The sequence below is a fragment of the Sabethes cyaneus genome, chromosome 2 (genome assembly GCF_943734655.1).
Source record: "Sabethes cyaneus chromosome 2, idSabCyanKW18_F2, whole genome shotgun sequence".
Taxonomy (NCBI): Eukaryota; Metazoa; Arthropoda; class Insecta; order Diptera; family Culicidae; genus Sabethes; species Sabethes cyaneus.
In genome coordinates, this window is record NC_071354.1 from 38,706,765 (window position 1) to 38,732,652 (window position 25,888).

The following is a 25,888-nucleotide window of genomic DNA, read 5'->3' on the forward strand; positions in this document are numbered from 1 at the left end:
ATAAAAGCAGAAAATGCTGGGAACTGGAAGTTTATCTGCAGAGTTATCCTTATTCCCGTAAAATTTCAAATAGTTCAGTACAGACATTTGAAACAGTTGAATTAAACGTGCACGTGAATTATCAAAACAACAACGACACGTGGTCTTGAAAATACTCCACCGGCAGTCACCGGCTCACCGGCAACGCAAGGATCAAGGCATGCTGTGAGTGTGACTGTTATGCGTTTATTCTTGCTTATTCAAGCACAAATAAACGCATATCAGTAACTTCGGTAGTTTTTATAAGTGTTGGAACAAATTGTAGGTCACTTGTGAACGAATTGCTTGTAAAAGTATTCTATAATGTATATTCAAGTAATATTATGATGATTTGGACGATTTGTTTGCAAAATTTACTCAATATTTAAGAAAAAATGTGGCGGTTTCAAATGCGTTTTTCGCCGCTGCACGTTTTTGCATATGTGACTGTCTTCCATTTATGGGCAGTAGACAGCTTGACTAAACTGAATGATTCGATTGCTCGACTCAACTGCTCCACTAGACTGCTGGATTCAACTGATCGACTGGACTACTCGACTCAAATGGTCGATTAAACTGCTCGAGTTGACTGCTCGATTTAACTGCTCGGCTTAGCTGCTAGACTCCACTACTTGACTGGACTGCTTGACTAAACAGCTTGATTCAACTGCTCGACTGCTCGATCCAACTGCTTGACTCGACTACTTGATTCGACTGCTCAACTCGATTGCTTGTCGTGATATCATATGGTCGGTGTTAAATCAGACCGGACCAAGTCGCAAAATTTAAAAAAATTAGTTAACCCTTTAACGGGTAAGACCGCCTGTAGACGGCCTTCGCTTTTAGAGCTCCAGAGCCGCATACGGAATTTGTTTATAATTGGCAATATGCAAAATGTGTTCAGAACAGATTGATGAAGATTGAACAGATGATATTTTGATACTAATATCATAACATTCTGAACATGCATTCAAAAGTTATCATCTTTCAAAAACAAAAATTCCGAAAAATTCCGAAAATAATTAATGCGCGAATATTCCCTTTTTTACTTTTGCAGGAAAAGAACATCTAGAGCAAAATGATTGACCTAAAAAAATTTTCTATGAGTAAATTTGAAGCATTATTTTAATTTCGTAATATTTCTGAATTGAAAAAATATCTGGGCAGAGCGTTTGGCATGAAAAAAGAAAAACAGAAATTGGACTTTTTCTTACCTGACGCTCCTCCAGATTATTATTTTTGCATGAAAATCAGAACTTAAGGTTTTTTTGTGTGTACTTTCATGACAAAATAGTCATTAGCTTGATCGCATCGTTTTTACGGTGTTGCCCGTTAGAGGGTTAATGACAGTAAACGATCAAGAATTTTCTAAGTAACAATTTACTCTAATCAGACTACATAAATGTTGAAAAACAGCCAGAGTTATAAGATGATTTAGAACGATTGATAGCTATAAACTATACAGAGCAGCAAACTTTGAATGCGTTTTTCTTGAAGTCCGGATTTTGTCACTTGGTTCTGCCTGAATCAGTTCGCTACAGAAAATAAACGGTTCAAAGCCACTCACACAAAAGATCCATTTTGCCCACCTTTAGAATCAGCACAGTGTAGATAATGTTTTTATTCAGTTAAATAAAATCCAATGCTCGTGACTGTTTTTCTTTTTTTGTTATTGATTTTCTCATTCCACTTTAATGTTTACTGGTGCTAAATATCTAATACCTTGTTTATTTACCTACCTGTTTCTTGTTTCAGTTTTCGTTTTCTTGCTTAAATTTCTGTCTTACCTTCTTGAAAGTTTTGAAAAACTTTTTAAATTTTAATTTAATTCGATAACATCGGAAAATTTCTTTCAAGTTGTCTTGTTCTTTTCAAAGAAAAAATGGATGATATGAAACCACAGTAAATGAAACGCAATAGAAATAGTTTTAGTAAAGCTTTGCTTTTATTATTATGAAAGTAAACATACGTCATAGAGAGGATAATTATTTTCTACTGATTAAAACCTATCACCATTGGTCAGTTGCAGCAAGTCAAGCATACGATGGATTGCCAGTTGCGGCACCGATTCATCTGCCATTAGGTTCCACTGACGTGGTGGTCGACTTGCGTGCTTTACCAACTGAACTCCGCGCTGGGCAAAGTACTTCGAACCCACGTATTGTTCTAGCAACAGTACCTTGAGTTGCGGACAGTTACGTCCGACGAAATCCAAAAACTTCGGCATAAGCCTTGAGTTCTTGCCAGTTAGGAGTGTGAATCGCTCCACTTCACTTAACCAACCTGAATCGGCCTGATTGATCTGAATCGATTCGGCTGTTGGCCGGCGTTGGGGAAAATGATCAAAATCCAGCGTCAACGATTGTATCCCGTTCGGTTGAACGATGGTAATGAACTGTAGAGCTAGATACGATGCGTCGATGCATTTCAAATGTGGGGCATGTAGTTCCAACCGAAAGTTATGTGGTGGTCGCATTATGTCACTGAATATGGTATGTCTACTAATCAGCGCGGTGAAATACTTCAACTTCGGCAGGTGGAGTGTGCCAAGACCAGTTGGTATAGTTCCTGATCCACTGGGTATGACTTCCACTGCGTCAATAACGAGCTCTTCGAGCTCCGGAAACTTAAGGACTGATTGCAGATGTCTGCTTACGGTACACTTTATCAGATGAAGTTTTGTAAGCTTTGGACAGTTGCTTTGCAGTGCTGCCAGAACCTCATCGTAACCGTAGCGCATTGTAACACTGGTTAGCTGGGAGAGTTCTTTAAATGTTGTATCCCATTTATTATCGTTGCCGAAGTCTGCAAAATTGATGTTGATGATTAACTGTTGGAGATGAGGCAAGCCGGAGTTTATTTTTCGGATTAAACTATGAATCGCCATGTTGCACCCACGGAAGCCCTCAATCTCGGCCGTGCGAAAACGGCATTGATCGTCCAGCTGTCGAATTACGGCAACCAGCTTTTTCCATTCGATTTTCGTCCATCTGCTAGTCTGCGGAAAAGTGATGCACTGATAACGTCGATTATTGTTGGTGACAAATTCCTTGTCTATTGTCTGGAAATTGTTTCTGCCGTTAAGTGAATATGCTTTCACGAAAATATCACTAAGTAGCTTCCGGGATTGGGCTATAACCGTGTTCCATTTTCGGCAGACCTGCAAAGCGTTCAATAGATCTGAAACGATGAAATACTGAAATATGTTTTCGTAGATTTCTGAAGGTAGCTCATCCCAAGACGACTGCATTTTGGTACGATTCGAACGATTAGACTGGCGAAACGTGAATCAACTGAAGAACTGCAGAACAGGCTCGGCTTTTATATCGGGAATTTCTTAGGTAAAAGATACCTTAGGTAAGGCATTTAGGTAAACGCGTAGTTAGCCCTACTGTTACTGGCTGATAATTAGAGTAGGTAACGGAGAGCATTTTTAGCCTGCTGCTAAATTTAGCTTACAGAAAAAAAGCAAAGCCTTGGGTTTATACCGTCTTTAGACATTACCCTTCTTTATCAACAGACTTCGCAGCCGGCTATTAGAGTACAGGAAAATTACGGGGCCAGTGCAACGATCCTACTGACTCTATCTAGCATGAACCGCCTAGCCGAGAGTCGCCTAGGTAGTGTCGTAATGCATATGCAAGTAATCTAATTTTTTAACGGCGTTTTTGGATGAACCATTCGGAGAAACATTGTTTTTGGTTGCTTTTTTCAATGCTTTAACGATGTTGGATGTTAACATACATAATTTTCTACTATTTTATGCTATTGAATCAAATTTGAATATAAGTCCCACTTGCCTCGGTGAATGGGGCTAGTGGGACCTATCACCATAATTTCGAAAATTCTCCTCCGAAAATTTCATGTAAATCCATCCCAGTTATGAAGAAATCTGTATTTCATTTGTTTAAGAGACCCCCCCCGCTCCCTGTTAAAGGACGAAGGGGTCTCAGTACACCATAGAAAAAATTCCTGCCTCCTAGAACCTGCACATGGCAAATTTGGTTCCATTTGCTTGATCAGTTCTCGAGTTATGAGAAAATTTGTATTTCATTTATATGGAAGCCTTCCCTCTTAGGGGCGAACGGTCTCTAACCATCATAAGCATCTTTCTCGGCTCCAGTATGCTCTGCATACAAATTTTCACGCCGATCGGTTTAGTAGTTTTCGATTCTATAAGGAACATACAGACGGGCAGAAATTCATTTTTATATCTATAGATTATAAAGAACAGTATAATGTCAATAGATTACGCGCACTAGTCTGTGATATCATCGTGAGTTCACGCATCGGCAACGAGAACTATCTGAGAACGAGAACGAACTCGAAGCCACAGATGCCAGAATCACAGATTTTTTCACACGCATAAATTTGGGACCCACCAATTATGTACGTTCCTGTGAGTTCTGCTTCTACCAATGGGTCTGATAATTAAAGTGCTTCAGAAACTATGTATATTACAGAAAAAATACACTAGAAAAATTAAATATTGCGGAGAAAATGATAGGGTCCCAAATTTATACGTGTGAAAAAATCTGTGAATGGCATCTATGCTCGAAGCAGCTCGCCTGAAACAACACGAAATCTCTCATACATGGTGATAAAAGTTAAAAATTATCCTCACAACTACCACGAACTATGTCAACACACTTCAATACACAAATGGAAAATCAAACAGTTGTCTCAGGTTCCAAAACCAAATACTGGTGTCAGATCGGTAGGCATTTTGCGAAATTGTTTTGTTCAATTCCTCTTCGTTCCAATAAAAATGAAACATAGCCAGTGTAAAACAGCGCTGCAAGCGACTGCGTTTACACATACACAAACTAACGCTCTTTTCTTCGAAAGCCGTACTGTAATGTTTAATTTCAAACACTCGAATCTAGCACTATTTTCGTTCATCGTCATCAACTATTTGCGATATTTGACGATTAATAGACTGCAATGGCACTCTATTCGTGATTACGTCTATTTACTTAGCACTGCACTACTCGAAAAAAAATTTCTCGATTTCGAGAAATTTTTCGAGAAAAAATTTGATTTGATTCAGAGCACTCGCGACTACAATGGTACTCTCTCAAATCTCCTCTCAGGATCAATGATTAAGAGAATGTAGGAAAAGAAATGAAAAAGGTAATCGTGGATCTATACCTATAAAAATGGATTCCAGTCCGTTTGTCTGTCTGTCGGTTTGTTTCTTATAGAATCGAAAACTACTAAACCGATCGGCGTGAAAATTTGTATGTAAGGGTTTTTGGGGCCGAGGAAGGTTCTTATGATGGTTAGCGACACCACCCCTCATTTAGAGGGGGGCTCCCTTACAATTGAAACACAAATTTCTGCATAACTCAAGAACTAATCAGGCAAATGGAACAAAATTTGGCATGTGGGTATTTTTGGAGATAAGAATTTTTTATGGTGCATTGAGACCCCTCCCCTCTTTAGGAGGGGAATTATGTCCAGCGCCTCTGTGGTTCATAGGTACACGGGTACCAACGAGCCACATGCTCTGGCGTGTGTTGTGGGCTCAAATCCGGTTATAATCTCAGATTATAGCTTGGTTCGACCCATGAACCTTCCAGCATTGGACAAAAGGTAGGATTCACAAAGACAACCTGTTAAGCGTAGCTACCTATAACCCCCCCCTCCCTTCCTTTCTACTCTTTCCCCTCCATTCCCAAAAAATCCTTCTTCATTACTTTCCCTTACCGTCCCTTCATTTGTAGAACCATCGTTTCAAAAAAATATTAATATATGCCTGACCGCATTTCAAGGCCAAAAGACTAAAACACGAGTTTGGTCAACCGTAATAAGATCAATTTTGATTGCTGCGCCATATTGTATTGCTACACGTATGGTAAGTTTATAAGAGACGTGGTGCAGCCAGCTAGTATTATCGTGGTAGTATCGTGAACGTACCATATTCTGCGCAGCTCCTAATTCTGCGCATTTTTCTTTATATATGTATTTTTCAACATTGTGCATAACTATGGCCATTGTGTTATTTTTTTATAAATCTCTGTTGAATATTACGCCATTATTCACAAAAGGGCCATAATATTTGACGGCGAAATAAATTAAAGTGAAACTGAAAGTATTTTATATGTCAGAAAACAACGTCGTTAGCGCCAACGCTAAAACTGTCCTTCTAGAAAATTAACAAAATAATGATCGAAATTCTTTGCAATGATCAAATTACCCAGCATAATTAGAAAGAATAATTAGTTTTAGTCATGTTTTAGGCAAAAAGAGTGATTGCATGCCTTGTTTTCGTTGGAAAAATGCGATGCAGTAGTGCGCAGATTTAGGCACAGATTTTTTATTCATGTTCCAAATTCTGCGCAGTAATGTATCCTATGAAGAAATCGCGAAAAAATACGCAACTTCTCCCAAATGGCTGAGGTATAGAGGCATAGAAATTGAAGTAGAACCTTTAACTTGCATTGATTGGAATTCTGTGTTACGGCTTGGGGTCCGAACCTACGAACGCCAATTCATGGAACCATGTCTTCTGATTTTTTTTGACAGTCGAACTTCATTGAGCTGTCAGGGAGTGGGGAAGTGGTTTCTATATGAAAACACAATTGTTAATATTAGTCTAAAGTATAATGTTCAGTATAGAGAAAACCCGAATGAACTCGCCCTTCACGTTATCGACAATAAAATATTTAAAATAAGCCAATCCAAATGATAATAATGTTCCTGTGCCACCTGGACAGCACAAGAAGGCCAGATCATGGATTTAATCATGGTAATGGCTAATGTCGGATTTTTGATGTGCTTTCAGCGTATAAAGACATAAACTACATGGTATGAATGTTTATTGTTACTTTTTAGGTGCGCAGAATTAGGAACAAACATGCGCAGAATTAGGAACATGGGCAAGAGAGTGCGCAGAATTAGGCACCGTGGATAAGTTTACAAAACGAAAGATATACTCAATTGTTGGTCGACTTTTAATTCCCATGTTTTTTACCGTATATTATAGACCGTAGCACTACACGTTGCTGCTATCCACGTTGTTAATTTAAATCTAGAATACTTAGAATAGCGGAAGAATCATAAAAATGTCTTAACTGCGCAGAATATGGTACGTTCACGGTATAAGCAACGACAATAAATTTACTTTATAAACAGTTTTATTATGGTTTTGTAGCTAGCTATAAGCGTGTTTTGACTAATATCCTCTTGGCGTTGCGAAAAGGCCCAGACACAATGCATACGGATTTTACTACGTTGCGAAAATTTGACAGAAAACCCATGGAAAAACTGTCAAATCACCGCAACGTAGTAAAATCCATATGCATTGTAATACCATAATAAAACCAGAAGTTTTGGTTAATACCGTAATAGAACCTTCATAAAATTAAAAAAAAACAAGTGGCTTTAGAATTGTTACTTGGGACATGAAAAAGTTAAAGAGGAAAGCAAAATAGGAAACGGCATTCTGTATGGAATTGATTATTGAGAAATGTAAATTGGGATATAAAATGAGAAAATGAATAAAATAGGCACGCTAAAGAGAAATTTCAACGAGGAAATGGGTACGTCGGAAATGCAAGAAATTAAATTTAAAAGCGGAAAAGGAAAGGAGAGGACAAGGGAACAGGGACACGAAAACGGAAATGAGGAAAGAAAATGGATACCGGTATTGGGAAAGGGAAGCGATAATGAAGATAAGAAAAATAATGGAAATTGGGCGGGATGGAGAATCATTATAAGATGAGAAAAATAAAAAGAACATGGTAATGAGCAATCGATACATACAAGTAGACAAGAAGCAAAGAGCAAAAGAGAAATGTAAAACGGGAATTAACCAACTAAATGTGAAAAAGAAAGCTGAAAGTAAAAAGAAAAAACACAGGGAAATGGAAAAGGAATAAGAGAAGAAAATTTAATAATGGGTATATTCCGAGAAGCGAAGATGGAGATAATAGTGAGATACTAAAGAAGAGAACAAAACTTTTTCCAAATTAAATTCTACTCAGTAGTAACCCGATTTAGTCACTCCCCGATTTTGTCACCCCCGATTTTGTGACGTTTTTACCCGATTTTGTCACACTTTTGATTTGTCAAAATGAACAAGTTACTTCATTTTTCATTTCCGTTATAGATTGAAAAGGCCAAAAACACATAGCAGGTAATAACAGCGTAGGTATGCATATCTTCATCTTCCTACTTGTTTTAAGAGTGCAACACTTGTGTAATGAGCATTTTGTTAGCTTACGAAATATGGCAAAACGATTGAATATTATACGAGAGAAAAGGATTCTCAAAACTTGATCAAAAGAAACGTAATTTGCAGTAATTTTTACTATATTTTGCGAACTAACCAAAAAAAACTCTGAGAATATCTTCAATTGATCACGTAAATATTATTCACTAGCTGTAATCCCCGCGTGTCAACTTGCGCCTAATTGAAAGCAAATTGGAGGTACGCTATGTTACGCTAACGCTATGTAACTTTATGAGGGGCAACTACGTTACTTTTGCTCGTCTTGAATGTAATCTGGTATGATTGGTTTGAGTCTTTGCTTAATGTGGGCGATTATTACCACGAAAATACATCGCGTCCCTCGTTTTGGCGACAGACATAAGCCTCTTATATTTATGACTAGTTGAGCCCGAATCTTACGATCCGGAAAATATAAATGTCTGTTCAGAATTCCGAAGACTGCGGATACATTACATTGGTCAGTGTTTGCGAAGATGTTTAATCTTTGTATTAGTTCTTTGAGTTCTTATATTGAATAATATAGCTCTCAGAAGTTGTACCTAAAAGAGTCATAGCCGGAAACTGCAAAAAATAGTTTTTATGGTCGTATTGGATTTTATTTAACTGAATAAAAACTTCTGGCTGTTTGCAACATTTATGTAGTCTGATTATAGTAAAATGCTGCTTAGAAAATTCTTGATCGTTTGCTATCATTAACTCATTTTTTAAATTTTGCGACTTGGTTCGGTCTGATTTAACACCGACCATATGATATCGCGACAAGCAATCGAGTTGAGCAGGCGAGTTAAGCAATTGAGTCAAGCAGTTGAACCGAGCAGTCAAATCGAGCAGTCTAGTCGAGCAGTTAAAGCAAGCTATTCAGTCAAGCAGTTCGGACGAGCAGTTGAATCGAGTAGTCTAGCCGAGCAGTTGAGTTGAGCAGTCTAGTCGAGCAGTTAAGTTGAACAGTTGAGTCGAGCAGTTCAGTTGAGTAGTCCAGTCAAACAGTTGAATCGAGCAGTTAAGTCGAGCTGTCGAATAAAAGAGTTAAGTCAAGTAGTTGAGTCAAGCAGTTGAGTCAAGCAGTCGGGTTGAGTGGCTAAGTCGAGCAGTCTAGTCGAGCTGTAGAATCAAGCTGTCAGTTGAGTCGAGCAATCAAATCGTGTAGTCTAGTCGAGCAGTTGAATCGAGCAATCGAACAGTCAACTCGAGTAGTAAGTAAAGCATATGTGACAAGCAGTCGAATCGAGTAGTCCAGTCGATCTGTCCAATCAAGCAGTTGAGTCGAGAAGTCGAATCGTACAGTTCAGTTGAGCAGTCCAGTCGAGCAATCAAATCGAGTAGTCTAATCGACCAGTCCAGTCGAGCAGTCTAGTCAACCAGTTGAGCAATCGAGCAGTCCAGAGGTCGACTGAGAATACAACTCATTGCTAGGAAAGCATGACGTCCTGTCAGGGACCTGGTTTTAGTTACCGATAAGCCTCTTATGACGTCATGTCAGAGACCTGGTTTTCGGTACAAACATAAGCCTCTTATATAAATATTGCTGTTGCACTTGAAAACCGTAATAACCGTGTTCTGTATGTCGCAACTACGTCGCACGTGGTGCGCTGTGATCACACATTGTTGCGCTATACAGCGCACCACGTGCGACGTAGTTGCGACACACAGGATAAGAGTAAAACCGAATATCGCACGTAGATTATTACAGTTTTCAACTGCAACAGCAATAGATAGTTGTAACCCGCGCGCGTCGCCTCGCGTCTCATGGATCATAGGTAGCTAGGTAGCTAGGTAGGTAGCTTTTGCTCATGCTTGCCACTAGATGGACACTAAAGCCCCACGTGGCATATTTAGTAAACTTTAAGGCTGATACAGATTACACGTCATAATTTCTAGCCGTTCCGTTGTTGTTGACGGTTGCCAACGGTTAATCTGAACCGGTCTTTTTAGGTGGACCAATCGGATTGCAAGGCAGTTTGACAGTCGGTTATAGACGTTCGTCGAGAGTGTTTGACAGAACAGGTCTATGCTGGAGCCATCTGTGAAATTTTTTAGCCTTTTCAATGATCCATTGAGAGCAAATAGGAGGTACGCTATGTAACTATGAGGAGTAACTACAGTACTTTTGCTCATCTTGTATGTAATCTGGTATGATTGGTTTGAGTCTTTGCTTAATGGGGGCGATTTTTACCTTGAAAATACATTTCGCGCCCCTGGTTTTGGTGACAGATATAAACCTCTTATATAAATAGATTAGAATCAGCATGTTGCTGCATATGCCTCTTCAAAAGACTTGGAGAGCGCGGATATTATTATTATAACTTTATGGTTTGTCACGGAATTGATCTGCACCAACATCCTAAATTTTATATGTGTACCTTACATAACACTATTAACAAATGTATATTTAACAATAGAAAATTGAAATCGCTATTAAGATCCGCAAAAATAATGAAATGTTACACTCTTTAGAGCAATTCCAGCTCAAAACGCTGAAAAAGGCCATTTTTGACTCGACTATTTTTGATTGGAATGAAATATTCCTGATGTGTTGGGTAACACGCAAGAACTCATATTCCAATAAACTTAATTTTTTTCGTCAAGAGTAACTTTTCAAAAGGGTGTATTTAGAAATAAAATTACTTTTTTTCAAAACATCATATCTTGAAAATTACTTATTTGATCAAAATGACGTCAAAGGAAAAGTTGTAGGAAATTAAGTGTACTTTTAAAAAAAATTTACACTGAAAGAAAAAACTTTTCAAAACCATGATAAAAATTATACTTTTTACGAAAAAAATCAAATTTCAAGTGAAGTGAAGTGAATCAAGTGAAAAATGAGTTCTTGCGCGGTATGCAACACGTTAAGAAAATTTCATTCCAATCAAAAATAGTCGAGTCAAATTGTTTTGCTAGTTGAGCTGGAACTGCTCTTTAATACTGATACATCTACCCTATATCAAAGATAAGGAATACCACAAAAGACGACCATTAAGACTGTCGCAGTCTTCCACCCATCCTCCTTTTGGCATATATAAAAGTATAAGAAAAATTAATGGCATAACAGAGAGGCAAATTTTTATGGGATGAATTGAACGAACGAAGTAGGAACGTGAAATAAAAAATTGTGATATGGGAAGGTAAAATGGAACAGAAAATAGGTAATAAACAAGAAAAAATAAGAAACGAGACAACAGTTAGCGAGAAAACAAAAATGAGAAAAAAAACGACAACTTGCTGATAACAACTTATTTTCTGCAGTATTACGAATTGCAAAGATTCTATTCCTCCAAGCGCTAGGACGCTGTGTGTTCTGTTAGGTTTTCAGGTTTTCATAAATTCAGTAACAATAAAACAGTAGACTGTTCGAAAGTCTCACCATAAAAAGTGCAGTCATAATCATGAACTTTTTATCTAGACTCATTATTTCCGTTGGCACTATTGATTTTTTTAATAAACGTAATTCCAACCGACTTTCAGTGTGTATCGACGAAAGAAAGTAATGAAAGCACCGCGTATGAAGAGGGCCCCACTGATGGTAAAAGGAAACGACCGAAAGGTTTGAAATAACGAGGGTCATGTGGGCACATTTATGTTACCAGAAATGTCAGCTTCTTCCGCCGAGATCGTTCTCATCGTCGTCGTCGTCGTCAGTAATAAAAAAAGTTAAATTATATGTTTTCCAGCACAATAAAAGAAAAGCAAATGTCTGCATTGACAGAAAAGACAATGGCCACCGTGTTTCAGCCACCGTATATATGTTGTCTAAACGACAGTTTTGCGTTGCCCATCGAAAGGAAACACAATCACTGCTTTAGTCGGACCCCAGAAGTATGAAATTTTACGACTTAAGTTGCTTCAGTTAGGTTGCAAAAACAAAGTTATCATACTCATATGATGATACTCATAAACCAACGTCTTTAGAGAAAATTTGCGAATAAAATGTTATGCAGAGAAATTGTCATTAGATATTTGAGTATTCAGATATCTAACTAAAAATACTACTAAAAATGTGATACTTAACTGCTGGGGTGCTAACATGAGATTTTCATTAAAACGGTCAAACCCCCTCAATTGTACAAAGTTTTGTGATTGGTTCGACAACGACCGACCACGATGACGATGCAGAGAGACGAGCGAAACTGAAAGTGCTTCCGACTGGAACCTATCGCAAATAAAAAGTGGAAACTTTCTGTCACTTTCCCATGACGGCCACAATGGAGGCCGTTGTGGTGCCAGCAGTCTATATTTAAATCCGGCGGCTGGATGGCTGCTTTATCAGCTGGACACAATAGCTACCTATATAGTGGCCATCGGTGTGTGTGATTCAACGGAGACAAGGCCGCCGGATGCGAAGAAAAAACTTTCAGCCAAAAAAAATATCGTGAAGAAAATTGATAAAGTTTTTCTACAGTCCCGATCAAGCCGCGTGAAGTAGCGCTGGAGTCGTTTGAGAGAGAAAGCGACGGGTGCGACGAAACAATGGCAGCACATCTTTCAGCATGATTTTGTCAGTTTTTATTCTATTTGCTTCCACTGTGGGTAGGGTGGGGTTCGAGGAAGGCATATGGACTCATCTGTCTCCTGGATGGCGCTAGTCATTGGGAATATCAGAATGTATCATTTGTCTTCAGCGTTCCTTTCAACGTTGGCCGAAACTGCTGTCGCGCGCCGCCACCACCGGCGGCTGAAGGAATGAATTTCTGAATGAATTTTCCGGGCTCTGCACCAGTCAGTCAGTCAGTCAATAGTGGTTGGGCATGTGCGATTTTTGCCCTCCCCCTGGAATCGAGAATGAAATGACGTGACAGATTTTGTTTCATTTTCGTTTCGTTCGATCCAGTGATTTCGTTGATTTATTTTCAATTCCTATAGTCGGTGGGTCCTTCTTAATTCGGTTCTGATATTTTGTTGGATCTGTTATATTAGTTTAGAGTGAAGTATCAATAACGTATTCAGAGAGGGAAAATGTAACACACGTAATCCTCTCGAAGAGCAGCAATGGCACGGGACCATGACTGTTGAGTTTTCATCGCAATCAGTCAGTCTGTCCATCTCTCTGTCCGGTCGGTGTTCGTGGCCGTCAGTCAACCAATTTCGCTTGCCCGCGGCAAGTTATTTAATGTTTTTTGTTCGATTTATGTTGATTGATATTTATTGAATCTGTCATTTTTCGATTGTGATTTGCAATTTTTATGTTCGTACTGTACCTAGCCATTCGCTTTTTTTTCACTATTTTGCAGGGACTCGACGATGGAAGCATTAAGTGACGGTCACACTGTGGCTCCGCTGATCAAGGTGGCCTACCTTCACGCCCGGCGTGGAGCCAAAACGTACATGTTTCACTTTGGCTACCAGAGCAAAGAGAGTGAATACCCACAGGTACAGGAAACTGCCGGTTATGATTGATTCGATGAAATGGTTTGTGTCAATTTATGTCTTTTTCCGTTCCACAGCGACTGGGCAGCGTGCGCGGTGAAGATTTGCCCTACATTTTGGGACTTCCGCTGGTGCAGGGGATTCCCTGGTTTCCGCAGAACTACTCTCGGCAGGACATGGGAGTGAACGAAGCGGTGCTGAACTTTGTCAGCAATTTCTGCAAAACGGGTGACCCGAACGATGCCGGCCATCAGGCACCGCTGCTGCATCCGGACTACGGAACGGCGAAAGAGCGCACTCGTTTCCGGGGCATCCTGTGGGATACCTTCGAGACGACTACGCAACAGTATCTAAGCATATGTGAGTATTGAGTAAACAATCGTCATTTCGGGTGCGCTGAATCACGGTATCATACAAGACAGGACCCCGTTGGGATCGGTTTGTGTCGTGAAATGCAATTTACCGTAGCGATCTATACAAAAATTAATACTTAGAGGGCGAAAAGCAGCATTAGTGTCCGACCTTTCACAAAAATATTTTGACCTGGGAAAATCGAGTACTCGTAGGATGGCGACTCTATTATTACTTATCACAAAATTACCGGCCGATTACGTTGAAACCTTCTGACTTTCGGGTGCAATTGGATTGAAAACCGTAGTTGGAGTTGGACTTTAAATTGGTCTTGAATTTTTACTAATTTGGGCTTGAAGCTTTATTTCAAATTGAACTGGAAATTGTACATAAAATTGGATTAGAAATTGAACCTCAATTTAGAGAAGTTCTACTGGGAATTAGATATGAAATCGAAAAATGATTTTGAAGTTTTTTTTTAAATTGGACTTGAAATCTTGTGGGCAAGAAATGGGACTAGACTATGACTAGAAAAAGGGCTCAACTTAACTCTAGTCATCCCATGCTCCTACCTAGCGCCTGCACGTGGTCATACCTGGAAATACTCCAATTTGTAATTGAATAGCCAATCTAGAAGGCACGGACTCGTGTGGTCTTCGGCTCCTGATCTTAATACTGCAACCCTTTTCAACCATACAATTTTATTTTCAAGTGATATTCGCATATTTATCAAACTAATAATTTTGGTAGGTTGTGTTTCTAACCTATTGTCAGAGAGCGAAATAAGGCGCTATATCCTTGACCTACTGACCGCCTGGTTTCGTCTTAAATTTAAACAGTTGAATGAAATTAGTTAGTATTTCTGGTTCCAGTCGATTTATTGGGCAGTTGGCCTGTCCGTTGATATGAAAAACGCTAAATTCACGCAATCGTCATTTACCACGAAGACTTCCTAAATTGGTGACGCAACTTAAAATTAAACTTAAATTAGGGTCATTCCATGTCAAGTGTCCGAGAAAAAGTACAAACTTGTAATCGACCTTCTCGGATTTGAACCAAATTTTGTCGTTTCAGGTCTGCAAGAAAAAATCCTAAGTTTGGTGCCAATTGAACGTTCCCTCGATTAATGGGAGTACCTTCATTTTTAACGAAAAAACACGTTTTCGTCAAACCCTTATATATTCTTTTGCTTGTAACTCTGGAAATACTAGGTTTAGAAAGACAAACCGACAAAATTTGGTTCAAATCCGAGAAGGTCGATTACAAGTTTGTACTTTTTCTCGGTCACTTGACGGGAAACGACGAATTAACTGAACTTGAAATTGAACTTGAAATGGGACATTACTGTTTTCCATTTAACTTTCGCTTTTGCTTCTATTTTGCTGTTTTCTCTAACTTTTATTCCGTTTAACTAAAGATACTAAAGTACTAAAGATAAAGATATCTTTTGTTTTTCTTTTTCTGATTTATTGTTCCGCTTTTCTTAGTTTGCTGTCGCATTTTTGCTTATTTTCAGCCTATTTTTCCTCTTTTTTCACGCATTCTGTTGTAATCTTCTTTCTCGTTTTCCGTTTTTTCTTTTCCCTTTTTTGGTTTCCAGTAGCCCTTTCTCAACCTAATCTCGTTTACCGTCTTAGTCTGCTCCGGTTTCCCTCTGTTCCGTTTCTTCCTCTTTTTTGTCACGTTTATTTTGCTTTTGGCTTACTTTTTTCCCTTTGCGCTCCGGTATTCCTTTTATATTTCCCATTTTTCATCTTTTTCTCTTTCGTTTTACCCTTTTCTTTGGACGATTTTCTCTCTTTCTCTTTTCATTTCTTTTCTTTTCTTTCTGTCCGATGTACTTATCCCATTTCCATTTCCATTCTTTATTCTTTCTCACTATTATTCTTTTCCCTTAACCCTCTACTACAGTTGGTTCCCTTTTTTTGTTATCTCTTCGGTTTTCTTATTTTTGTCTCGTTCTTTTTCTGCCCCCAGGTTTATACTTTATTTTTGCGTTTTTCTTTGTTTTCCGTGCCATTTTTTCCCTTTTTCTCAGTCTTGTTTCTTCTCCTGTTTTTCATTCCTCTTTTTCTTTTTCCGTTTCCAGTTTTTGTTTCTTTCGCACTCTCCTCCTTCTACCCATATAACAAAAAATCGTAATAGGAAGTTCACATCAAATCGTTTCCATGTTAATTTCACTTTGGAATTGTATAATGATTAGAGTATGTCAAATCGAAGTGAACAATAAGTTGTTTTGCAGTCGTGCGTGTCTTCATATACAATTCATGACTGTGAATTATAAAGCAGGATAGACAATTGCAATATTGGATTATATCTTAATCATATATTCAGGAGTATTTAGTTGCGTGTTATAAAAACTGCGCAAAATAGAATTACAAATAGTTGTCAAAATTTTCGCACGTATATCGCCTCCACTTTGGTACATATATGTTCTTATATGACGTGAAATATAACTTTTTCGTTCAGATATGATTTCGTATACCTCAGTTGCAATCGAGATATCCAAACCAAATGGTTTACTGGGTAGTTTTTCGTCTTCCTCTATTACATTTTTCCTCTTTTAAATGCTCCATCGTCTTTTCTGTCACGTTAATTCTGTTTCTGGTTCCCTTTCGTTTGTTCTTCGATTTTTTCCTTTTTATCTACAATTTTATCTCTTTCTTTGGTCCATTTTGTTTTTATTTTGTTATGTACTTTATTTTAGAGGCTTTCACCCTGCGGTTTGCGGCCATGCTCCTTTTTTTCTTTTCTTCTTCTGTCCTATTTTCTCCTCCATTTCCATTCCCTTCCCTTCCTTCCTTCCTCCCTTCCATTTCTTCCTCTGTTGTTTTCTGTCTCTCTTTCGCTTTTTTAAAAATATTTTTGGTTTTTCCAGTTTCTGATCAGTTTTTCCATTCTTGTCTCGGTTTTCTCTTTTTTCATTCTTTTTCTTTCTCGTTTTCCCACCTGTCATGTTTTTTTTCGTTTTCTGTTCAGTATTTCAACTTTCCCTTGTTTTCTTGTCTGAGATTTCTCTTTTCTGTTAAGTTTTCCGTCGTTTTCTTCTATTTTCCCGTTTTTTCAGTCTCGTTTTTAGTGTTCTGTCTCGATAACCTATTATTCACCTTTTTTCTGTCTGTTTCCTACATCGCCTGCTTTCCCTGCTTTCCCTCCTTTGCTGTTCTGTTATCATTTACTTACAATTTTCTTCTTTTTCTCCGACCGCCTACTTAGCTTCGAGGTATGATGCTGGTCTAACAAGCCAGTCGTCGCATGTTCGAAGCCTCGTTTTTCCTTTGTACCCCTCGTTTTCTTCGTTTTTTTCTCTTTCTCCTCCTTCTCCTTCTTCTTTCCATCCAATAACCGTTTTTCTTTCGCTATAAATCTTTTCTCGTTTTCCATTTTGATTCAAATTTCTTGTTTTCGGCTTTGGTCTTTCTTGTTTTATTTTTCTTTGTTTACCATCCCATTTTTCCCTTTTAGTCTTGTTTTTTCTCCTGGTTTTCACTCATCTTTTTTAATTTTTTTGTTTCCAGTTTTTGTATCTTTCTAACTTCTCTCCTTCTCGTTTTTCATCTTTTATGTCTCCTCTTCGTTTTTTTCGTTTATTCCATTTATCGTCTTTTAAATGCTACGTTTTTTTCTGTCGCGTTTATTCTGCTTTTGGCTGCGTGTTTTCCGTTTTTTGCGTCCAGTTTTTCGCCTTTTCCCAGCATTTTTTTCTTAGTCTGTTTTTCCTGTTTTTTTATACTTTACTAGCTGATTGCCCGATCTCACTCGGGGCCTCCAGTCACTCAGTCACTTGTACATCTGTTTTTGCAACGAAAACTCTCATAAAGCAAGAAACAAAACTCTTTTTTCATTTGAATGTGTCTTCTCTCTTTGTCAGTTCCTCTCACTTTGCCCCCAACCAGTTGTAGATCTGTCTTCTTCACGGTAATCGACACAGAGTCTTTTTTACGTTTTTGAAACTCTCCCATTTTAATGGCCACCCTACTCCCCCTTTCAGAAATAAAAGAACTTTTACAACTGCTATTGTTGCAAATGCAAGAGAAACGCACCCCTTTACCCATTTGAACCTTTCACTATCCTTGAAACAGACCGTCTCCCTCTTTTATCAACCCCCTGATGCTGATTTTTTTGTCAAAAAACATGTGTTTGACAAACGTCGTTTCATCAAGAACCAGCAGCTCCTGAGCTATGACGGAACATACATTCTTTCTCACGTTCCTCGTCCCCCTACATGTTGGTTCCTTCCAAGTCAGGTCCCCCTTCTGTCACGTAGCTAATTATGCAACGGCTTGCTCTATGAAAATCACTATAATGGAAACGAAACAAAGGTTTATTTATCATATATTCTTCATCGGTAGAATCCCCTTCTTTTCTCAAAGTCAGTTGCACAACTGCAATAGATTTAAATGCAAGAGAAACGCAACCCCATTTAGTTATTTAGATCTCTCCCCTTGTTAGGCATTCCCCCCTTATGTCAACTTCCCAGTGCTGATTCCCCAATGTCAAGGAACATTTGTGCCTACTTTGATGAAGTATCTTCCAGGCATTTCGGAGTTATGGCCTTCCCCCTGTTATGGACCCTTTCCCTCTGTTATGATTTCCTTCCCGTTTTTAAGCCCCCCTCGTTTGTCAACCCCCACCTCCTCCTCTTCTTGTCAGTGCTGATTCTCTTATGCCAAGGAACATGTATGCCAAGTTTGGTGAAGAACCATCCAGGTATTTCGGAGTTATGGACCTCCCTCCCCCCTATTACGACTCCCCCCCTCCTATCAATCTCTCAGTGCTGATTCTCTTTTATCAAGGAACATGTGTGCCAAGTTTTGTGAAGATCGATCAAAGCGTTCTGCAGTTATGGTGGAACATACAAACATACTCATACTCACTTTTATATATATCGATTTCAGAGGCCTGTGGTTCACCTCTCCTGATTTTCTTTTCTTCTTTAGTCCTATTTGTTCATCCATTCCCAGTCTTTTATGTTTCTATTTTTTTCCTTTTAAATCCCGTTTCACCTCTCTTTACTGTTTTTCTTAAGTCCTCTATTCTTTTCTCTATTTCGCTATTCTTCTATTTTCAGTTTATCTTGTTTTCTGTTCAATTTTTGTTTCGGTTTGCTCTTTTTTCATTCTTTTTCTTTTACGTTTTCCCACATGTCACGTTTTTTTTATTTTTCTGTTCAGTCTTTTCGCTTTCTCTTCTTTTCCTGTCTCATTTTTCGCCCTTTTCAGTACTAATTTTTCTCATTCTGTTACGTTTTCCATCTCTTTCTTTTTTGTTTGTTTGATTATAGTCATTGTAACAGCTTAAGTCATTCGTGACTTCCGCGGGGTTGGGATTCGAATCCGGATCCTCGGCGTGAGAGGCATGAATGATAGCGACTACATCGGGATTGACCCCTTCTCTTTCTTTCATTTTCCCGTTTTTCCAGTCTCGTTTTCTTTTGTGTTCTGTCCCGTAAACTCAAATTTTTTTCCGTCTGTTCGCGAAAAACGGCCTTATTATGTCCTGCCTTTCCTCCTTTTCTATTACGTTCTGTTTTTCGTTTTACCTCATGTCTCCACTGTTTTCGTTTTTGTTCTACATTTTCTTCTTTTTCTATTCTCATTTCTCAATTTTCCTGTTTCAGTAATGTAGGCTTTTATTTTTCTCCTGTTTTTTGTCCTCCTTTTTGGTTTCGTATTTTCTCCTTTTCTGTCTCTAATTTGTCCTCCATTTTTCTTGTTTGCCTTACTTTCTTTATCGTTTTGTCCAATCTCCTCATTGTTTATCTCGTATTATCTTTTTATCTTCCGTTTTCCTCTTTCGCACATTTTTCTCTTTTTACATCCCGTTTCACTTACGGTTTTTCATTCGTTTTCCTTTTTTTCTCTCACGGTATTCGTCTTTTTCTATCCCGTTTCGCCAGTTGTTTCGCGTTTTTCCTGCGCTCTTTTTCTTTTTCATTCTACCCAGACTCTGCAAGGGACGGACTACCTCTACATCCATCGATAATCCATCTATGAATATGCTACGCAAATTTACTCACATTTTCATTTAAAAACTGTTTACTATGCGTTGTTTGGTTCAAGACATTCAATTAAGTAAATGTTCAAGATTCGGCCACAACTCAAGAACAACGATTAGAAATTGACATCAAAAAAGACAAGAAAAAATTAAAAAAAAAGCTAAATTGCTAAAAAATGCATGTGACAGAATATAATTTCTCTACTTTTCTTTGAAATTTTCCACCATCACTGTGCATAAAATTGGACAGAGAATATAAAATGAATATGACCTGGTTTTAAATTGGACTTGAAGTTGAACTTGAAAACATCCAAAATTTGACATAAAATAGGGCCCGAAATTATACTTAAAGTTAGACTCTAAATCAAAATTGAAATTAGACCTGAAATTGAACTCAAAGTAGGTCAACTGGATTTCAATTGCACTTGAAATTAAACTTAAAACTAGACTCAAAACCAGTGTTGAAATTGGACATAAAATTAGAACTGAATTATTTCTCTTAATTTTACTTATCGCAAAAATAGTTGCAGAGCAAATTAAAAACTGCGGACTTCTGAGTTACAGATGTTTTTTGTATTATAGTAAATTTTAAGGAGAAGGCTGGACGTGCTTCAGTGTGTTCTAACCTGGGCACACCAGTGTTACCGTCAAAAGAACCCATTTGAAAATCTTAATTAGGTTTTGGTTGCCGGAAAACAACTTTCGAATGTTACCTGTCCAACGATGATGTCGTACTCAAACTATACACTTAACTTTAAAACATCATCAAAGGTATTTAAGTGTTCACGAATAGTCTTCGCTTCGGTCGCATCCAGTCCAGGCATCAGCATCATCAGGTTCATGGTTCAAACACCATCAACAAACCGCCCAACCCCTTTTCTAGTGTCCCGTTCCAGCTCATCATCAGCATCGCGCACCCAACGAATCTTTCTCAAACGCCCCACAGCAACAAACATCCGCAGAGCAGCAGTCAGTAGTGCCCAGTTTGTAGGTCTAGTTTGTCCTTCGCTTCAAAGAGACTCGAGTCTTTTCCGCCCAGCGTTTATTTTTCATTACATTTCAAACGAATGAAAAATGCATACAAAAGCCTATACCGGTAAGGGCAATTTCACTTCAACTTCGTCGTCGCTCCAGGGACGGGTCGTCGTCGTCGTCGCACAGACGGAGTGCGAAATTTGCTTAATTTCGCGATTTGCGAAGGCCGACCGACTGTTTCGGGGGCAGAAATTAATGGTTCTTGAAGTCACGCCAAAATGTCACCGCGCCCTTAAAACGCTCGGTGCTCGGGCGCGAAGTCGGGCTTAAGGTTTGACCCACTTTCCTATCTTATCCTAAGCACCTGACGGTGCTACCTTCAATAAGCTGAAACGGTGTGGTGCGCTCCACCTAGGATGCTGGGGAAGGTTAATGAATGAGTTCATTTCGCTTCCTTTCTGTTCTGTGTAAGTGCGAGGTTGAAAGACTAAACGGGGCTGTAGTCAGTGGGTTTGATTCGTGTTTTTACGTTAGTCTGAACTGAAGCAAAAAGCGCACCAGTTAGGTACGTCCTACGATGAAAGCCACGTCGCGGCGCCTCTAGCACGTGTGCAACTTCTTTTCCACTTTCCGAAGGCCGTCCACAGCAGCGCTCCGAAAGTAAGGAATACAAAATCCTTTTGTTTCGAACCACCCAAGCAGACTGGTTGTCGCGTTCGCAGAATTCTTTCTTGAGTGAAATGGTAATTTTGTTCGCTCTCGCGCTTAGTGGAATGATGATTAAACAGAGCAGACGTATGACGCATATGTATGACGGGTTGAATGATAAGAACCGGGTGTACGACAACAGCTGCTTGCAAATGAAACGAAACATAAGTAAATGTACACAACGTACACAACATGGTGGCTTGATGTAGCTCATTTTTTCTTACGATACAGCACTGTTGAGTGGAAACGGAAGTACAGATGGGAAGAGTTGGAGATATAAATTCACTGTTTTGTACAGCTTCTCACCTAAATGAATATGCAGCAATCATTCAAGCTGATAAGCGAGCAACAGCAACCATTTCAAAGGCTTGAATTTATTTCTGCTGGAAGAAGCCTGCCAACAATGTTTGCTGATTGTTTGGCACATACAAGAGAGAACTACACATGCACGTGCTAGTACGATAGCTTGGCTTGCATTCACAGTGCTTGAGGAACTGATGTACGCAGATTTAAATTGCAATTAGAATTAGACCGTGCTGCAGGCTTTTTCTGCTTTGAGAATTTCATTAATTTCACTGTGAGATGTTTTACGTTAAATTGAAGAAAAAAAATTGCTTGAATAGTTTGCATCTATGATGATTCTTTCCATTTATATTAATTTGAACATGACACAATGACACAGTCCACTTAAGGTGCCATTATAACAATGTGTATGCAACTTTGGCATTTATACAGAATTCAACAATGAAATGTGATTCAAAAATTTTGTTTAAAATTCTCGCTCAAAACGCTCCGGCAAAGCACGCCTTCGAACAAATCTCATGAAAATAAATTAAATGTCCTTCAGGAACAAAAATTAACACGATCCTGAAATTTTTAATAAAAAAATAGTAATTAGATTTGATACACTTCTGGCAACAAATGTCATCCTTTATCATCTTCAGGCCTTTTCTGAAGTTTTCGACACTGTATATCATCGAAAACTTTGTTCGAAACTGGAAAACGTTTCTGCTGTTAACCTAGTAGAGTCTTATTTGAAAGAACAAGCCCAAACCGTGTTCTGTGGAGCTCAACGGTCCGAAGTGAGCTTTTCAACATCTGGGGTTCCTCAAGGCTCGGTACTCGGACTTCTGCTTTTTTGTTGTTATGTTAACGATTTACTCTCTGTACTCAGGTATATGCGGATGACGTTTAGCTGTCTATCCGCCGTCTTGTTCCTTGTTCCCATGAACTAACGTATGCACGAAGGAAGTGAGCTCCAAGGTGAAGTTCATTTCACACACCAAGTTCCCCATGAAGGTGCTGCTGTGGTTGACAATCAGCGAGAAGGGGATGTCAAAGCCTCTCTTCTTTCGCTCCGGGCTGGCCGTGAACGTGGAAATTTATAGTCTACGAAGTGCCTGCCGGTAGTTGCGTCGTTCATCAAGAAATACCATAAGGGCGAAGAGGCGGTGTTCTGGCCAGATCTGGCGTCGGTCCACTACTCGAAGCGATCGTTGCAAGAGATGGAGCGGCTGAATATCGAAGTCGGCGAACCCACCAACCGTCCTCCAGCTGCATTCCATTGAGAATTTCTGGGCAAGCCTGAAGCGTAAGATCTACTCCAACAATTTTGTCGCGAAAACTGACGAGGAATTGATAAATAAAACGAAGAAAGAACTCAAAAACATGCCTACACGCATATTTTCGTGCGCCATGTTTTGGTTAACTGCCGGAAGGCCGCTAGCAAAGGCGTAGATTTTCTTGCAGTTAAGCTAATATAATTACCTTCCTCGCAAAATTTATCAAAATCAATTAGCTGTCTTAGTTTTTGTTTTAGTCTTAGCTCTATTTCAAAGTCAAATTCAGTTCTAAGTTCATGCCATTTTTAACACCAAGTTCAAGTTTGTAATACAATTTCAAGGAAAAGTCGAAAAATTATGTTCTGTCACATGAGAAAATGGCGATAAAAAATTAAAGCGGACGACTTAAAAGTTTCGTTCTCTTTTTTCGTAACAAAAAAGCAGTAGATGATAAAACCAAGAACGGAACATACGAAACGAAAAAGAGTTAAAAACGAAAAAAAAACGAGAACCGGTCCGAAAAGATCGAAACGTAACAGAAAATGACAAAAAATCGAGACAAGAACAGATAAAAAATGACGGGTTTGAAAACGAGGTAAAACGGATGGAAAAAGACGAAAAACGGAACAGAAGAAAATCAGGAGCGAAAAAACGGGAACGGGAAATCAAGGGGAAACAGCAGAACAACGGAAAAAACGAATATCGAGAAAGAAAAAGATAGAAGACGAGAAGGGAGGGAATGTGGAACATAAAACAAAAGTAATCGAATGGTAAAAGAAAATTAGCGAGAGAGAGAAAAAAGACAACTGATAAACGAAACCAAGAAAATGGGGAAAATGATCAAAAGGAGGAAGATGGAACAAAAAATTGGAAAATGAGACCGAAAAACAAGAAAAATAGTCTTTCCGGTAAAACGGAATGGAAAAAGACGGAAAACGGGAAATAAAAAGGGAAAGGGGCTTGAAGAGAAAAGGGATAAAAGGAAGCGAAAAGCAAAGTCAACGTAATAGAGAAGAAGAAGAAACGAGGCATCAAAAGGAACTGACGACGATGAAAACCGAGAATGAAAGGAGATAAAAGGAATTAGAACAACAAACGTCAACTGGGAACGAAAAAAAGGAGAAAAAGAGAATAAACATGTCGGCTAATAGGTGTAAGAAAATAACAGAATACGAGTGAAAAGTAAAACTGAAAATGAGAAAAAAAGGGACAGGAAACGAAGAAAAATGACACAATGAATCAGAAAACATGGGACAGAAAAAATGAATACGATAAAAAAAGAGCAAAAACGGAAACAAAGCAAAAAATCAAGAAAACGGAACTGGAAAAGAAAAAAAACAGAACAGATAAGAAACAAACCTCATGTTGCGTGTTAACCTTTTAATAAGGTCGTGCACAATTAATTACTTTTTAATAACGGTAGTTTTTTACAATTGACGGAAGGACGGTAAAAGGAAGTATTAACACACTATCAACATAATGTCCAAACAGAATGGGATCAGTTCAATTTATTTATATAAGAGGCTTATGTCTGTACCGAAAATCAGGTCTCTGACTAAACTTCAAATGAAAGACTCTTATCGGTAACTAAACACAGGTCCCTGACAGAACGTCATGCTTTCGTAGCAATGGGTTGTATTCCAGTCACCTCCCTGGTCGACTGCTCGATAGCTCAACTGGTTGACTAGACTACTCGACTGGACTGGTCGATTAGACTGCTCGATTTGATTGCTCGACTGGACTGCTTAACTGAACTGCGCGACTGAACTGTTAGATTCGACTGCTTGACTCAGCTGCTTATTTGGACAGATGGACTTGACTGCTTGACTGAACAGCTTGATTTAACTGCTCGAGTGGACTACTCGACTTACCAGACATGTTCGATTCGACTGCTCGACTGAACTGCTTGATTCAACTGCTTGACTCCACTGCTCGACTGAACTACTCGACTCAACTACTCGAATGAACTGCTTGACTCAACTACTCGATTGGACTATTCCAATCGGCTGCTCGACTCAACTGCTCAATCCGATTGCTCGACTAGACTACTCGATTTGATTGCTCGACTCAACTGACAGCTTGATTCAATAGCTCGACTAGACTGCTCGACTCAACTACTTGACTTAAATATTTGACACGACTCGACTTAACTGCTCGATTCAACTACTCGACTAGACTGCTCGATTTGACTGCTCAACCCAACTGCTTGAATTCTGTTTGATTCGACAGCTCGTCTTAACTGCTCGACTGGACTACTCGACTCAACTGCTCGATTGGACTACTCAACTCGACTGCTCGACTCAGCTGCGTAACTGGACTACTCGACATAACTGGTCAAATAATCTGTTCTACTGGACTACTCGACTCAACTGTTCTACTCGACTGCTCGGATGAACTGACTCAACTGTTCGACTGAACCGCTTGACCCGGCTGCTAGACTAAACCATTCGATTCGACTGTTCGACTCATGTGCTCTACTAGACTACTCGATTCAACTGCTCGACTGGACTATTCGACTTAACTGCTCGACTGGACTGCTCGATACACCGCCAAAAATAGTCCGCAACACCTTTCGTTCAAAAACGGCAAGTGCACGTATGTCTTCCGTAAGTAAAGTTACTGTCTCAAGTCCGTAGAGGACTACCGGTCTTATCAGCGTTTTGTACATCGTCAGCTTTGT

General features: G+C 39.0%; 1 protein-coding gene across 1 annotated transcript in view; it reads left to right on the forward strand.

The window, feature by feature from the left end:
- LOC128735310 (neuroligin-4, X-linked-like) overlaps positions 1-25,888 on the forward strand; it is a 163,768-nt gene that overhangs the window by 106,140 nt on the left and 31,740 nt on the right. Inside the window, exons 8-9 of the mRNA XM_053829799.1 lie at positions 13,480-13,618; positions 13,693-13,975. Coding sequence (XP_053685774.1) covers positions 13,480-13,618; positions 13,693-13,975 — 422 coding nt within the window. The remainder of the gene's footprint in view (positions 1-13,479; positions 13,619-13,692; positions 13,976-25,888) is intronic.